Source organism: Ciconia boyciana, chromosome 1 (assembly GCF_034638445.1).
Source record: "Ciconia boyciana chromosome 1, ASM3463844v1, whole genome shotgun sequence".
NCBI classification, from domain to species: domain Eukaryota; kingdom Metazoa; phylum Chordata; class Aves; order Ciconiiformes; family Ciconiidae; genus Ciconia; species Ciconia boyciana.
In genome coordinates, this window is record NC_132934.1 from 118,891,247 (window position 1) to 118,908,879 (window position 17,633).

General features: G+C 39.1%; 1 protein-coding gene across 1 annotated transcript in view; it reads left to right on the plus strand.

The window, feature by feature from the left end:
* Window positions 1-17,633, plus strand: part of MORC3 (MORC family CW-type zinc finger 3) — a 34,967-nt gene that overhangs the window by 4,889 nt on the left and 12,445 nt on the right. Inside the window, exons 3-9 of the mRNA XM_072846423.1 lie at window positions 2,304-2,436; window positions 3,571-3,783; window positions 4,048-4,197; window positions 6,211-6,358; window positions 7,593-7,724; window positions 7,997-8,116; window positions 8,544-8,641. Of these exons, the coding sequence (XP_072702524.1) occupies window positions 2,304-2,436; window positions 3,571-3,783; window positions 4,048-4,197; window positions 6,211-6,358; window positions 7,593-7,724; window positions 7,997-8,116; window positions 8,544-8,641 (994 nt within the window). The remainder of the gene's footprint in view (window positions 1-2,303; window positions 2,437-3,570; window positions 3,784-4,047; window positions 4,198-6,210; window positions 6,359-7,592; window positions 7,725-7,996; window positions 8,117-8,543; window positions 8,642-17,633) is intronic.

Here is a 17,633-nt window from a genome sequence, read left to right on the forward strand (position 1 = left end):
GTAGGAATTTTTCACCTAGATAAGGCCAGAGCTTTCACAAAGGAGGAAACCAGAACCACGTGGCTGCGGGAAGGGCTGGCTGTTTTGGGGGTAACAAAATATTAAGTCATTTCAGCTGTTTTATCACCCCATGCTATACCTGGCTGGAATGATCGTAGATGTGCTGTGCAAGGCATGCAAACTTTTCTTCTTCCTTTGCCTCTGGTTTGTCATATGTGTTGCTTTAACAAAGCTTCAAAAGCATAGTAGCAACATATTGGTTGTAAAGGCTTTGAGTTAGTCATGTTGATTTAAATAAGTTTTGTAATCTGTCTTTTGCATGCTATGTAAGGCTATATCATATGCCAATTACGAAATAATGTAAATAGGGTTACATTATGGAGGCCTGAATTTTAGTTTGTGAACTTACCTAAAACAGTAATGGTCTGTATGCTAAAATTTGCTTTTTAAGCTCTAGGCCCTCCGGTCAACTTTTTGCTGGTTATATTGCTGGCTTCTCCCATTAGTCCTCAGTCAGATTAAATTTAGGTGAACTAATGGTGATACTTGGAAGAGGGTAAATGGGACATCTAGACTGTTGGCGAACTAGTAAATCAGAAGACTTGTACAAAATTTGGTCTTAGAAGACTACTTGTAAACTTTCAGTTGTACTTGAAATGTCCTCTTTTGTTGATGCTGAAATATACTTCATGAACTTTTTCACTGTAGATGCAATTTGTACTTTATGCTTATAGAAAGCAAGCTACCAAGCGGTGATTCCTTTTTATAGCCTGCAAAGTTGGCTTGAGCTGTTTATTTATGGCCCTCAGCTGAACCTACAAAACAGGCAGTGAGGCAGGGGCACTGCCTCCTCTTGTGCCATGACATCCCACCCCTCCTCCTCGGTATGCTTTCCCCCCTCACAAATTCCATGAGTAGCACACTGCTGTGGAAGGGGGTAAAAGAGATGTGATAAAGTCATGTTAGGGCAGATGAGATTTAAACTAGCTTTGCTGCCAAGAAATGTTTGTGGAGCCATGGTTTCTGTTTCACTTGCGGTAGCAATGCTGCAAGGTCTCTCAAATCCTGTAAATAGAAAGCTTAGTCTAAAGCATTTTGTTCATATCTAAGGTGGTATGACTTTCACACAAGGGATGTACAACTTGCACTAGCAAAATACATATTTGTGACGCTCAGCTCTGTTAATATGGAAGTGACGTGGTAGCACAACAGCAATAACTTTTTAATCTAAATCTCCTGCACCTGCAGAGTCAAAATTCTAGATTTCATCCCAGATAGGGATGCAGGGAGTTGGGCTTCAGTATTTTTGCTTGCCTTTTTTTAGTGTCTCAGATTTGATTATCTGAAGTTGTGATAGCATTTGAAATCTGATTTCCCAATTAAAAAGCCCACAGGCCTGCAGCAGGTAAGATGTTGTTGCAGCCATGTATGTTAGTGATGTGCTATTGCCTGCATTGTTGACGACAACCTAACCTCCCGAGAGCCAGTCAGAAGAGATGTTTGCATGGCTGGGGGAAAGTACATATTGCAACAGCTGCTTGGGAGACAGGAAACGAAAGTATAAACTTGTCTTGGTTTCGTTTTCTATTCTCACATTTGAGCTGCTCATCTCCACCTAAATTTTTGCCTATATATTATTGTCATCTGTAATAGCTGGGAAATTGTTGTTTTCAGGCAAGGTTTGCCAGGCTTTGAAGCAGCTGTTTCATCATAATGTTTTGATTTAGTGTTGTCATCTATAAAGAAGATAGTGTGTTAGGAGACTTAGGTTTTAGTGTAACATTCACTTTATTAAAAACTGTGGCTTCTTGCTTCTGTGCAAAAATTGACTGTGCAAAAATATTCAGTGACTTAGCTGAGAAACTTATATCTGTGCCAGCACAAAATTTCTGCAACTATATTACATACCTAACTGTGGAGCTGAAAAATGGCCGCAATTCTAGAGCTCCATTAGTTTAGCATGTGACTCTTCAGGGTCACAGGCCCACAATTAGGGAACTATGTTAAGCTGCCATATTCACCAAATAAACATATGTGCAAGCGTAGCACCATAATAAAGTTAGGGACAGCTATTCCATATAGCTGTTTGGCAGAGTTTCAAGACTAACATTTGGCAGATTGATTATATATGTATTCCTGCTAGATAAGGCTCTGTTGCGTGCTACATATGGATTTAAGTAATTTTGGAAGAGTTACTATCTGACATCTTCACTGAAATTAAACACTTTAAAATAAGTTCACACTTAAACTATTTAATTTTTGCTTTTTAGTATCCCACCCTTGTTTGCTTTCTTTTTCTTCAGATAATGCTTATGATCCAGATGTGAGCGCTAAACAGATATGGATAGACAAAACGGTGATAAACGACGATATATGCTTGACATTCACTGATAATGGAAACGGTATGAACTCGGAGAAGCTGCACAAAATGCTAAGGTGGACAACCTCTTTTGCAATTTTTTATTAGAAAAATTCCAGCTTCTAGTTTTGTTATTGCTCAGCTTATTCCTTTCTCTCATGTAATCGACTAATTTGTTCATAAACTTAACATTTCTGAAGGTGAACGATTATCCAAGTGAGACTCTAGAATAGACAGATGCTAGTAAAACTTTCACACAACTTTGTCAGTGTATTTTTATCTCATAATTTCCTTTTATCCTTTCTGTCAACCTTCCCATTTAACTTTCCATGCAGTGATTGTGCTGTGTAAACTCTCTGTAGTGGCCTTCAGTGGAGCTAAGGAGAATTTAATACTCTTTTTTTTTTTTTTAATTCAAGATTGCTTTAGTTTAAGTTAGCAAGCAAGAGAAAAAGGGAGATTCAGTTCAAACTCTTTAGAGTACTGAAAATAGAAGGTATTGTGGAAAACTTAAGGGAATGATAATTATATTGATGTGGTTTGTCTATTTACCTTTAAATATTCTATAAGGTTTGAACTGATCTTTCTGAAACTTTTGTTTGTACAGTTAGCAAAGAGGTTGCTGTTCAATCGCTCTTTCGGTATGAAAGATTGCTCTGCCTGCATATAAATTTCTGGGTGTAAACTTGAGCAAGCTTGAATTCAAACTGTTACTTTTCTTTTTCTGTTAGATACCATAATTAATAGCTTGCTTGCTAATTTCTGTGTTCCATATACAGTTACCTGTTTTACTTTAAATGTAATGTGTAGTTACTAATGGAAAATTTGTAGATCACACATTTTCAAGCAAGTGAAGCGGGGGGGAAGCTTTAGGGGCTTTTCTCAGTATTAATTTTGAAGCCACAGGATAACTATTAGAATCCTGTAAGAATGCTTACTGCATAATTCCAGATGGATGATATTTCTTTTCCATACTTAAAGATGAAAGTAAATTTCCCTGAATTCTTGCAGTGTAATTTTAGCAATGTTATACGGGTAACTTTCAGGATTTGCTTAACTGTATGTTGTTTAATTGTACAGTAGTCCCTGATCTATAAAACAAGAGATTAACTCATTGTGTTTAAGTCTAATTTGGTAAGTCTTGCATGCATCTTTTTGTTTTCAAGTTTATAGGGCTTTTTACACTCTTCTAATCTTTTCATATGCTTCAGCTTTGGCTTCAGTGAGAAATCTGTGATGAATAACCGTGTTCCAGTGGGACTGTATGGAAATGGGTTTAAATCGGGGTCCATGCGCCTGGGAAAAGATGCAATAGTCTTCACCAAGAATGGAGAAACCATGAGTGTGGGCCTGTTATCTCAGACTTTCCTCGAAGTCACAAAAGCAGAACATGTCATGGTTCCTATAGTGACATTCAACAACCAACATATCCTTTCAACCATTTCTGAGTGAAAAGTTGTGCGTACATGCAAAATTCGGATGATAATATCAGTAAAGGCAATCTCTTTGTCTAGTCTTATGGATACAAGATGCAAGGAAGGCTATAACTTGTTAAAGCCTTTAAATTTGTAGGAGCTCTGAGATGTGGAATGAGAACCTGTGAAGCAAGTACAGGATACTGTTGCAGAAGCTTGCTCATCTTCTGAAAGCTTACTTCATTCAAAGTTATTCTCCTTAACATAATGCTTACGACAGATAAGTGATCCAACAGAATCCAAAAACAGCCTGAAGGCCATCTTAACACATTCTTTATTTTCTACTGAGGAGAAATTACTGGCAGAGCTAGATGCTATAATAGGGAAAAAAGGAACTAGAATTATCATTTGGAATCTTAGAAGGTAAGATGAAGTCCAGTCTCTTATCTCTCTCATTTAGTTTGTTGTCTTTCAGTGTATGCAAACATACAAGTTTGTTTGTTTGGTTTTTTTTTTTTTGTAGAATTATTCCAAAAGACTGTGGGCAGTTATCTGTAACTGGGAAGCTAGACTCAAACTCGCGTGGGTGAAGGGCTTTAATGTTGCCTGAGAACTGTTGCTAATATCTCAAGTAACAAAGCAGAAGGAAGGAGAATGTAAAGAACTTAATATTTTCCTTTGATAGGATACTGTTGCTTTTGCCAGAAGGAAAATTTAAATAGATAAATTATAGATCTGAAATAACAGATTTATGAAATTATGAATGAAAAAATTCAAACAAAAATGTTTGTATGTACGGGCAAGTATTACTGGCTTTTTAAGTTCGGAGTCAGCAGTATCCTTCTAGAGGGATCGAGACCTTTCTAAACTACCTAACTGTTTGTTTACTTACTTGGATTTCTATTTATTTTATGATACAGTTGTGTGTATTTATCTTATTTATCTCCTTGCCTCTGTGGGATTTTTTCACAGCAGTATAGATTTCCAGCCTTTTCTAGCTTTGACTTGCTTGTTGCTTTTTTTTAACAGCTGTTGCTGTAGCAGTGGCAGATGGGTGTCATCACTTCCCATCTTCTTTCCATTTCCTTCACATCTTTGCTGCTGCCTTATTAGCAGGGAACCTGTCTGATGGTTTGTCCAGAAAAGCTTTAGCATGCCTTTAACTGTGATGGCACTAAATGGTTGGGAAGATGTTGTCTTGTACTATGTTCTTAAGTGTTTAGCTTACTGTAGTTTTAAATACCGGAAATAACAAGGTATCCATAGGAAGCAATTTTGAACTGTTTCAGTCCTGTGGATTTGGCAAGAAACTAGCTTGTTTTTCAGTTTATCTTTATTGTTGCCCATCAGAAAGGGGGGGGGGGGGGGCAGGAAACCACACCTGGATGGGTATAGATTAAATGTTACAGTACAAAAAATATTTCAGTCAATTCTAACAGGTGAAAAGTTTGGGGGTTTTTTATTTCATTAATTTCTTGTGAGTATTAGAGCCCTGAATCACTTCTAGCTTAGGAGATTTTAATACAAGAAAGCTGGAGGTAACAAATTTATTGTTAATTCTGCTTGTTTCCCCTTGCCACCTGCTCCATAAGAAAAACTTCATCTCCTTTACACTTCAGAAACTAATTTGCATTGCCCCGGTAGACTTTCATTTATTTTTAGGTATTAACATTTTTAGGAATGTGCATCACTTCATTGCTTGAGCAAAAGAAAATACAGTGAACTCAGCTGACTGGGCAGGATAACTTTCATGTTCTGAATTTTGGAGCGTATTCATCGGAAGTTGTGGGAAAGAACACTTTTGCAGGGGTTCATGTTGTTTCTAATATGTTGTAATAGAATCTACTTTAAAAAAAAACAAGGGCTGTTTCAGTATTAAAAGACTTTATTTCTGGAGTATTTGTGCCAACTATGATATATCGTAATGTTGTGCAAAGGTACTGCCAGTATACTGCAGTGTATACATCTGCAACTAAATATAGTGTATACATCTGGTGGGTGATGCAATAAGAAATTGTGATAATTGAGTTGGAAAGCTGTGGTGAATGTCATTTTTGCAGCATTAAAGATCTTAGGAAGGCAATTTGTAGTGTTCAGAAATTTTGCATTTAGAAGGAATGCATGTGTCTTGGTCCATCCAGAATTTAAAGCTGATACTGACTGCTTTTATTTTTGAAGTGTGACCTGTTTAGAATTAAGTTAGAATTCATGAATGTCTCACTTGCTGTCACTTCTCTTGTATTCCTTGGATATCAGAAAAGAACTGGTGAACTTTGTTCATGTGAATTTTAGCAAATCTGTGAAGAAAACCACTACAGCTCAAAGGAATTCCCTTTCTCTTGCATCTTTGTGATACCTGCTGCATCTACCACAATATCTTATCTTGTGTTGGCTTTTTTCCCATAATTGGTATATTTTTTTAATCTTATTTCTTAGAGATAAAAATGGAAAAACAGAGTTTGACTTTGACAAGGATAAATACGACATCAGAATTCCAGAAGACTTAGATGAAACGGGCAAAAGAGGATATAAAAAACAAGAGAGACTGGACCAGATTGTTCCAGAAAGTGACTACTCACTACGAGTATGTATAACATTTTTTAAATTTATTTGTTTGTTTATTTTTGGAAGCTGGAGGGTATATGATTTTGTTTTAATATAATGTACTATACTACAGAAGTGTTGATTGGCGGGAGGATGAATGTCAGAATTTTTAAATGTTAGGGCAATATGTCAACATTCGTTTTGAAAATTGAAGGTGGAATGTATTTGTGAACTTGTGTAAACATTTGCTGTTTTATTTAGAAGAAAATAACTGGGTTTTGTTAGTCTTGCAAATAACTTTTGCTGTTAAATATTGCCATAGTTATCCACAAAGAAGCAAGAAGAAAATGCAATCAGTAGCTTCAGAAATTAAATAGGTGTGTGTATGGTTGTCAGCAGAGTAAACGTTACGTTGTAGTGCAGGTATACATGCATACAGTACTGATGCTATGCCCATGTGGATCTCTTAAAACAGGTAGGTTTCGGTTGGCAAAGGGGGATTTCTAGGTTTCAAAAAGAGGTAAAGGAATTGGGAAGCAGCTCCATAGTTTGATTACCTGCATGCAGGCAGGGACAAGCCTTTTCTGTAGGCTAATTGATACGACCATTGCCTCCACTATTGATTCATAAGCTTTGAAGGCTTCTTTTTGTAAGAAAGTGCATCTGGAATTACTAGGTGTTCTGGGCACTTCTTGTGGATAATATTCAGAAGTATTATTCCACTTGAACTAAAACCTTCAATTATTCTAAGACTCACTGAAGTCCTATATCCACTTCAATTATTAGAAGTTGTAAATATAATCATAAATGAATGCAAATTAAAATTCATAGATCTACCCGTTTATAAGAAGATTTCATAGCTATTATCAAGCTATGATGATATGCAGTCATTTGGAACAAAGTTAACACAGTTGCTTTTGTTTGTTATTTTAAAGTTTGTAGTAGAATTTTTAAGCTCTCACTAGGGGATAAGAAAAGAGAGGCTTGTGTGTTTGAAAGCTCTTTTAGTGGTAAAACTGCATCTTCAGACACCTGATTAACTTGTCGTATTCATAAAAGTTGTCCTTCAATTGCTATTCACTTTGTGATATATGTACGCTTATTATGCACACTTGCATTACCTATTTTTCTGGATTCAAGTTGGAAAAAAACACATTTCGTAAAATTTAATTAAAATTTGAGTTTGTCTTCCTAAACATAATGTGTATTGTAAAATATTCATATCTTGAGGTTTTGGGGGGTTTTAGTAACAGGAGTTACTGTATGTTTTGTAGGCTTATTGCAGTATTTTGTATCTGAAGCCAAAAATGCAGATCATTCTGCGAGGACAAAAAGTGAAAACACAGCTGGTTTCCAAAAGCCTTGCCTTCATTGAACATGATGTATATAGGCCAAAATTTTTGAATGTATCCTTTGCTAATATTTACATCATTGCACACTGAATTTAATGATGTGACTCTCTATGTTATGTAAGCTGTCTGGATTCTGCTGGGTATGTTGCAGTTATACTCATGTGATTTTTTTTTTTAATTTATTTTATTTTTTGTAAAGACATACTGAAGGAATTATCTCAATATAAAAAAAGAAAGTTCCAGGACCCAGTTTAGATGAACACTCAGAATAACTATTTTTGTGTTACATGAGATTAACCAGATTTTTCCTTAATACCTGGTAAAAGCCTAAACTAGTAAGAATTACTTTTGGATTTAACTGCAGAAACAAAGATCATTATGGAATAATGATGTACCATAAAAACAGACTCATCAAAGCTTATGAAAGAGTTGGCTGTCAGTTAAAGGTAAGAAATTAAAGCTCAAAAGTATTTTAACATCTTTAGAAATAATTTTCACTCAAACACTGATTTAAAAAAGAAAATACAGATGGAAACTAGGATATTGATGTATCCTTTATAAAACCACCTTTTGTAGTTTGTGCAGAAGTTAGAAATTGTATTAAATTGTATGCAGTTGTTTTAATGTTTGTTTTTGAAACTAAGCTTGATACACAAAATACGGGCCTGAGCATATCTTTCAGGACAAAAAGAGGGGTGGAACAGAGGATTTTTTACTTAGGGGGTTTGGGTCAAGAGTTTCTTTTTGCAGAGGAGTCAGAAGCCAGAAAATTGTTTTTACCTAGTATATATAGCTTATAATTACCTCTGACAAACTCTTTCAGTATTAACATAGAATATGTTATTTTTCCTGATAGATCTTAATTTCTTACAGGCAAACAACATGGGTGTTGGTGTAGTTGGGATTATTGAATGCAACTTCCTAAAACCAACTCATAACAAACAAGATTTTGACTACACAAATGAATACAGGTAAATGTATATTTTTATCTAGACTTTCTGCTGAATAGTGGTGTTCACTGTGGAATACTTGACAATAAAGGCGGCTTCTTTTCGAAGTAGTAAGAATAAAAGCTTATGTTACATCATTAAACTGCATGGCTGTTCTGAACAGTGGGGGTGGGATGTTTACATCTACACTGGTCATACTGCATTCATTGTGCAGTCAGTGAAGTCTAGAGTATCATACACATCATTTTAAAGCAAGTGCCCTAAAAGTGGTTGGTTGCAATTCTGCCCCTCGCTGACTGTAAAACGAGCACAGAATAAGTCGCTGAGATGTGGATATTTGTATGGCACATTACTAAAATTGTGATACATGAATCCCACATCACTAACTTTTTTCATAATAATTTTTGTTTGGTGTTATTTTGGAAAAGCTTTGTTGGATATTTTTGAGCCCTTCTTTTCAATTTCTTCAAGAGTAGACTTGAATGCTCTCAAATCCTCTGCTACCTGACAGAGCATTTAAAATACCTGACATCCTGAAGGCAGCAGTGATTTGGGACATTGCTCTGTTTCAGTTTTTATTTCTAACTCAGGGTTGCCACTTTCTCACATATCTGCATCCGTCCCATCAGTCAGTATCTAGTGTGATATTTCCTATAGTTAAACTGTGAACCAGATTGGGAATCTAGTCTGACTTAAAATTTTCAGATGTGATAATTCTTTTTAAGCCAGGTGAATTTCCTAGTCTGTTTACACTGCTCTGCTGTGAATCAGTTGTGCTGGCATTGTTGAAGGAGGCATGTGGGGGGGGGAAGGCTAGAGGGGATGAGTTACCTAAGCAGTTTTCAGGCTGAGGTGTAAAAACTGTCCAGGGAAAGCTTCCTGAATACAAACTTTGAGAATTGTTCAGCTCTATTACTTTCTTTCTTTTCACGATAACAAGGCTGTTTTCTGTGCTGCTTTATGTTAAGGGGTGTTAGGAGCAGCCACCTCCTCCAGCAGCTCTGTCCCAGGACTCCCTTCTGCCCAGCCTGGGGACCCAGGGTTTCTGCCCAGCCTGAGGGATGCGACTGCCACTTTCCTGTTTGCAGGTTCAGCCAGTAGCGAAGCTGAGCACGTGTCCCAGGGGCACACACACAGAGGACACTGACATGACTGGTTACGCAGACTGCCACAGACAAGGTGCACCTACATACAGGACTCGCATAAAACATAGACAGCAAGTCCCCTTCCTCCTCTTTGGCTGGTAGAGATAGAAGCTCACTAGCGAAGGCACGCACATGACACACTATGTTCACAAGCACATGTACATTTGTGGATCCCTTGAGTACTGGCATGGCCCCTCTGTCCTCCTGGTACCCCTGCCTGGATCCCAGGCCCTCTTACCTGCTTCACAGGTCCCCTATGCTGTGGCTAGTGCAGTTTAATGTTTGCTAGCAAACATGTGCACACTACACACTCGTACCACAGACACTCCATATTTGCAAGTCCCCCTGGGTATACCAGCACAAACCCTTGCCTGCCTGATACCCCTGCCCAGACCTGGTGCCTCCTGTTCACTGCTGAGTCCAGTTTGAGGTTTGCTAGCAAATACACATGCACACAGCATGCACACCAGGACACTAGGACTGGGGAAGATGCAGCCGCTCGTCCCCCCACCAGCAGCAGGTACATGGGCTGTGACCCACAGTCCTGCTCCAGCTGCCAGCACTGAGCCCATCACTCATGCTAGTCCACCCCAGGAGCTGGTTTTTGGGGCACACACTGTTTCTGCCTCAGTGAGTGGCAGCTGAGACCCCCACTTGCCCCCCACTAGCTGACACCACACACCTGGTCTTGACTCCAGGAGTTGGCACCAAATCCACTCACACACACACAGCTCTCTCCAGTAGCTGGCACTTAATCCTTGCCATACACATACACATGGGATAGAGAATGAGATTATGTAGAGAGTTAGAAAATATTAAACAGGAAGATACAAGAAGATAGGACAGACTGCGGTGATCAGGCACAGGGCTCAGCCGGACAACTGTACTGACAGAACCCGTTTTACATGCAACCAGTTCCTTTTCTACCCTTTTCTATCTACCCCCCTCTTTGTTCCTCCCTGCTCCCCTTTCCCCATGCACATTGCCTCATCAGTTGGCATAGTTCAGCTGACCCCCTCCAAACATCCTGGACCCTCAGGTTTGCATCCTTGTCAGTTGCAAAATCCCAGTTTGCCTGCAGTTTCTTCATAGCCTGTCAATTAGTGTGAATGACCAGGTTTGTTGCTGGTTGCCTTTGTTAATGCTAATTGGTCAGGTTTTATGACTCTGTGTTTGTCTCCTTCCCTTTCCTTATCCTCCCAACTGAAAAAATAAACATTCGCACACTCCACATACCCTTACCAGTTAGTGTGACTGACCAGGTTTGTTCTTATCTTCCTCCCTTGTCAGTCAGGTTTGTCTCTGTATGTTCTTGTTTATGGCTCCTTTGACCATATGCCCTTAAAGGAGCAGGCACTTTCCTTCTATGTGCCCTAATGTTATCCCACAAGTGTGAGGTCATTTACCTGGTATGCGAGACGCCAATATACGCACAGGGCAGTGGTATTTTATTTCATGTCTGCATAGAGGTGGGTGCTAGGTGGTCATTCCACAAAGCTAGCACAAAGTTCGGTCATGCAGGTACAATATTTATATGGTCTAGTTATACAAATGCATAAGTAATTACACAAAGCAGTTTTCTATTGGTCTACATTTCTCTTATTTCAACTTAAAGCTACAGTGCTACTTTAATATTCTGCACATGCTTGCAGGAAGTGGGGGGTAGCTTTCTTTGGTCTTTGAGTCGGTGGTTGTGATCTCCCCCTGCTGTCTTCACCATTTCCCTAGTTTCTGTAAATCTTGTTGACTTCATGTACTGCAATATCCTCCCAGACCAGCAGTCTCCCTTATAACAAGGTGTTTCCTTTATCAGTCCTTGAAGTTCCTCATCTTAGTTTCTTCTTCAAAAGTTAGTGATTAACGAGGCTTGCATAGTCCCCTCTTATCAGTCTTAGTTTTTCTTCAAGGGCACAGTCATTAGCAAAGCATGTGTGGTTTATACAAAAAGTGTCTTGTTTCATAAGGCCTCTATGGCCCTTACATCATTTCCCCCCTTTGAGACTATGAGACTTTTCCTCATAGTCCTCATATGTCTCATTATTAGTTCTTATTAATAGTGTATTATTTCTGGCAGTCACTTGTACAGTTAGTCGTCTAACACAGTTTAAGGCACAACTAACAACAATACAGATTATTATCATGATGATTACATTTATAATCATCGTTTGAAGTAAACTTTCCAACCATCCAGTTAGGCAGAATCCAAGACTTTGTAATATTTTGTTTAACCATTCTCCTTCCATAGGGGCCTGAATATCTCTACTTGATTTTGCCACTTGTTTTATTTTGTCTATTTCTTTGATCTAAATGGTCAGTCATATTGGGGTTATGGATGCAACAACCTTTGTTTTTCAGATTTAGGTATCCACATACTCCGTGTTCATGTAATAACATTAAATCTATTTTGTTAGTCTATTCTGCAACGCCAGTTTTGAAGTTTCCTGTAATTGAGTGTTTAAATCTTGTAATCCTGCTCTAGTTGCATTCGCTAGTAGTTCTACTTGTCCTGTCAGATTGTACAACCACATCTGATTCTGAAAGGAGGTAATTTGGGGACCGAAGATAGCTTCGGTTTAAATCTAAGGTTAAAATTCCCCACTCAAATGGATTGGCTGCAGATTTAGGTAATGGTAAACAGGCCATTATGCTGCTGACGTTATGGATTCTTCAAAGGATTGGACAAGTTTTAAGACTAGCTTTCTGTTACAAAAAGTAAATGCTAGGTTAATCAATGCCACAGATACAATTTTCATTGTAACCATATAATTAATAACCATTGTAACCCTGTAAATTAATAACACTTTCCAAGAGCATCCTAGGGGTAACTTCAATAGGAGTTTTCTGAAAGAGAAACCTTGATACAATTCATCGACAGTCCCTGGTTAGGCGGAGTCTCAGTTCTCCAGTTGGCATAGAGGTCCACTTGTCCTAGTCTGGCGCCTTTACTTTAGTATAATGAATCCAGGAGTCGATCCCATTCACCTTTACCGCTGTATAAGTTTTTAATAGCACTGTATAAGGTCCTTTCCATTTTTCTTTCAAGGGCTCATCTTTCTAAGTTTGGACGTAGGCAGTGTCTCCTGGTTGGAATGGGTGTACTGTAATGTCCAGGGGAATGGGAGTCTTCTGGTTTAGGTACCTATGCAGGGAGGATAAACTCTGCGAGAGAGAGATCAAATACTCTTTAATTACAGCCTGTCCCTTTATATGCATTTGGGCTCCCTTTGTGGTTAAATGATTGATTGGGTATGGTTTCCCATACAGGATCTCAAATGGACTAACACCTTCCCTAACTCTGGGTGTAATTTGTACTCTCATTAATGCTATGGGTAGAATATCTACCCATTTCATTTGAGTTTCCTGACACACTTTAGAAATCTGTCTTTTTAGGGTTTGATTCATTCTTTCTATTTTGCCAGTGGACTGTGGCCTCCAAGGGGTATGCAAATCCCATTTAATGTCTAGAAATCTAGAAACTCCCTGCGCTATTTCTGCAATAATGTGGGGTCCGTTATCGGAGGATATACCTTCTGGAACACCGAATCTGAGGATAATTTCTTTCAATAAAATTTTAGTCACTTCCCTAGCCTCGTTAGTGTGACAAGGGAAAGCTTCAGGCCAACCAGAAAAGGCGTCTACCATTACCGATAAATATTTATATAGATTACACCTCGGCAAGTCCGTAAAATCTGTTTGCCAGTATTCCCTGGGAGTTATTCCTTGTTTTATGACTCCTCCCATGATTTCCTTTGCAATTTTTGGGTTATTGGTGCAACAGATAGCGCAATTCTTAACTATTATATCTGCTAGGCTTTGCATTCTTGGCCCAATGACATGTCTTTTGGCAATTAGTACTAATGCATCTGCTCCCGAGTATGTTTCTTGGTGCAGTTTCTTCAGTAGAATTTCCATCATCTTTTCAGAAATTAATAATTGCTTCAGTAGTGTCACCCACCAACCCTGATCGTTTTTGGAACAATCTAATTGCTCTGCCAATTGATTTTCCTTCTCAGTATATTGTGGGGGCAATAATTCCAAATGGGGTACTGGAATTAAAGCTCCTCCAAATTTTGATTTCTGTAATGCTGCTTCTTTTGCTAACTGGTCTGCTTTTTGATTTCCCTTCATGATTTCACTGTTTCCCTTCTGATGCGCTTTACAATGCATTATAGCAACCTCCTTCAGTTGAAGGACTGCCTGTAAGAGCTTCATTATTTCTGTTCCATATTTGATCGGAGTCCCGTGTGAACTTAATAGCCCTCTTTCTTTCCAAATTGCCCCATGTGCGTGCACTACTCCGAATGCATACGTAGAATCTGTGTAAATATTGACTCTCTTTCCCTAACTAAGCTCTAAAGCTTGTGTTAGTGCAACCAATTCTGCCTTTTGAGCAGATGTATTACTAGGCAAAGATTGAGCTTCTAAGGCCCGGGTATGTGCCACCACTGCATATCCAGCTTTTTGTCTTCCTTCCAACATAAAGCTGCTTCCATCAGTAAATAACTCCAGTTCTGTGTTTGGTAGGGGTTTGTCTCGCAGATCAGGCCTACTAGAATATACTTGTTCGATAGTGGTTAAGCAGTCATGATGCAATTCACCAAATTCAGAAATCGGGAGCAGGGTAGCAGGATTTAGAGCAGAGGTCAGGGAGATTACAACATCAGCTTGTTCCAGCAGCACAGCTTGATATTTAGCTACCCTGCTTGGGGAGATCCAATGATGCCTTTTATTCTCAAGGAGAGAAGACACAGCATGAGGTACAAACACAGTAATCAGTTAGCCTAACGTTGATTTCCGAGATTCTTCAATCAAAGTTGCAGTAGCCACTACTGCCCTCAAACAAGCGGGCCAACCTTTACTGACCTCATCTAATTGCTTTGAGAAGTATCCTACCAGTCTTTTCCAGCTCCTCAATTTTTGTGTCAAAATTCCTAATGCCACTTTCTGTTGTTCATGTACATATAATTGGAAGGGTTTCCTCAAATTTGGGAGTCCCAAAGCAGGAGCCTCCATGAGTTTCCTTTTAGTTTCATCAAAACTCTTCCTACATTCAGGTGTCCATTCAAGAACCCCCTCGGGTCCTTTCACAGCAGCATACAGTGGTTTGTCAATTAGTCCAAAATTGGGAATCCATAAGCAGCACCATCCGGCCATTCCCAGAAATCCTCTTAATTGCTTCTTTGATGTAGGTACAGCAATTCTACAAATCGTCTCTTTTCTCTCAGTACTTAATTCTCTCTGTCCTTTGGTGATTTCAAACCCCATATATTGGACCTTTTTTTCTCCAATCTGAGCCTTAGAAACCCAATACCCTGCCCAGCCCAGAAAGTTAAGCAAACTGATGGTGGCTTCCAGACATGCCTCATAACTGTCAGAACCAATTAGCAAATCATCACCATATTGCAACAGTGTTACAGCATCACAATCATTTTGCCATAGTTCCAATTCTTTGGCTAGTATGTTACCAAAGAAGGTAGGGCTGTTCTTGAATCCTTGAGGAAGGACAGTCCAGCAGAGTTGTCTTTCGTCCTGTAGCTGGATTCTCCCATTCAAAGGTGAAGATGGTTTGGCTGTGCTCATCCGCAGGTGTACAGAAGAAGGCATCCTTTAACTCTGATACTGTGAAATAAGTATTACTGTTAGGGATTGTAGTAAGGAGGGTATATGGATATGGAACCACAGGGTGGACATCTACTGTCCTTGCATTAATTTCTCATAAGTCCTGTACCAGTCTATATTCAGAAGAATGGGGCTTCTTTACAGGTAGGATGGGAGTATTAAATTCAGGTTGACACTCCCATAACAATCCAGGTTCTAAAAAGGAGTTTATTATAGGTTCTAATCCCTTTCGGGCCTTCAGCTTAATAGGGTATTGTTTCTTTCTTACCAGTTGAGCTCCTGGTTTCAGTTCAGTCTTTACCAGGGCCACATTCTTCGCTTGTCCAGGTATCTTCAATGTCCACACCAGAGCTATGATCACATTCAGTACTTCCTCTGGAATATTCATTTCTTCATTAGGATCTTTCTCTGTTAGCAAACATATCTGGGCTTTCCAGGCAGTCTCTGGAGGAATATGCAATTGAACAGAGTCTTCAGAAAAAGTTAGTTGTGCATGCAGTTTACAAAGTAAATCCCATCCAAGCAATGGTAGGGGGCATTCTGGCATATAAAGGAATTTATGAGTTAATATAGTATTTCCAATTGAACATTCCATAGGCTGTAAAAACAGCCTTAAAGCCTTTTTCCCTGTTGCACCAACAACGCTTATTTTAGTTCTACTTAAGGGTCCCCTAAAACTAGTTACTACAGAACGTGTGGCTCCACTATCAATTAAAAAATCTACTATTTCATTCCCCAGCTTGACTGGAACCAGAGGATCGTCTGAGGAAACTTTATACACCTTATATGCAATTGACAATAACTGTGAGATTGTCATGTCATCTGCACCCTCTACCTTTTGCAGTTTCTTTCTTATATCTGCTGTTGCTTGACCAATAAACAGCATGTTATGTAACTTAAAATTGCTGTCATCTTCCGGATCCAGATCTGTCCATTTTTGAGCTACTTCACACAATCTCTCATAGAAGGCTGGCCGAGTTTCCTTATTCCCCTGCCTTACTTCATATAGTTTAGATAAATTCTTAGGCTTTTGCACTCCGTGTTGAATCCCATACAAAATTAACTTTTGATATTCCTTTACCCTCTGTAATCCCTCACTTGTGTTTGGATCCTACTCCGGATCCTCTTTTGGGAGGTACATATTGGCATTAGGCACCCCCCTGTTGTTGGATCAGTCCCTCTCTAGCCTTCTCTAAAATGGTTCTCCTCTCCTCAGTGGTAAACAAATATTCTAGGAGAGCATGTACATCTCCCTATTTGGGATTATGAGTCATCATTACAGTTTTAACAGTACTGTACAGTCCTTCTGGATTGTTTTGATTCAATACACAAGACTCTTCCTTTTTCTCTTTTACCATATATATTCCAATCTGATGTTTAGACTCCACTAAGCCACATTTCTTCCTAATATCCCAATAATTTCTTTATGCAAAAAACATATCCACATAAGGTATTTCATCCCATTTTTCAGTTCTCTGACAAAACAACATTAATTGCAATATAGTGTTATTTCAAGGATCCATTCTCAGGCCATTTTTCACCATCTTCCAATTGATATTGTGGCCACCATTAATTACAATACCATTTTAGCTTATTTAGTCCAATTTTATTCCAATTCTTCAGGATGCATCCTAGGGGAGAGCAAAGGGGTGCCTCCTGAGAAGCAGCAGCGCCCATATCGGTACCAAAAAAGAACCAGCGTTTCATACACAAACCAAAACAAGGGACATCTCCCTTCGTTACTCAGAACAGAATAGCGTGTAGAAACAAATAAAATTATGCTAGTACGCATATCTTTCCTGATGCATCTTATGCAGAGCTTAGAACAGAACAAATGCTGCCTGCTTCCCAAGAGATTTTGCCCCTACCCCCCTTTTCTCATATCCCCCCCAAAAATACCTCTTTTCAGTAGCGTTACACCGTTGTGTCGCTTACCGCCCGACTGCAGGAGAGGAGCTGAAAGAGTCCCTGATCAACAGGTCGGTGCGCACTAGAGTCCACTCGGGTCTCTTCTCCCCGTCGGATGCAGCAAGACGAACCGAGCAAGGCTGTCAGCTCAGTCCCATCTGGCTCACCAAAACTGTTATCCCACAAGTGTGAGGTCAAGGGCGCTAGGTCATGTCTCTGCACAGACATGAAATAAAATAACTCTGCCCTGTGTGTATATTGGCGTCTCGCACGCTGGGTAAACGACCTCATACTTGTGGGACTACACTAACACTTGCTTTCAGCCATGGACTTAGAAATTC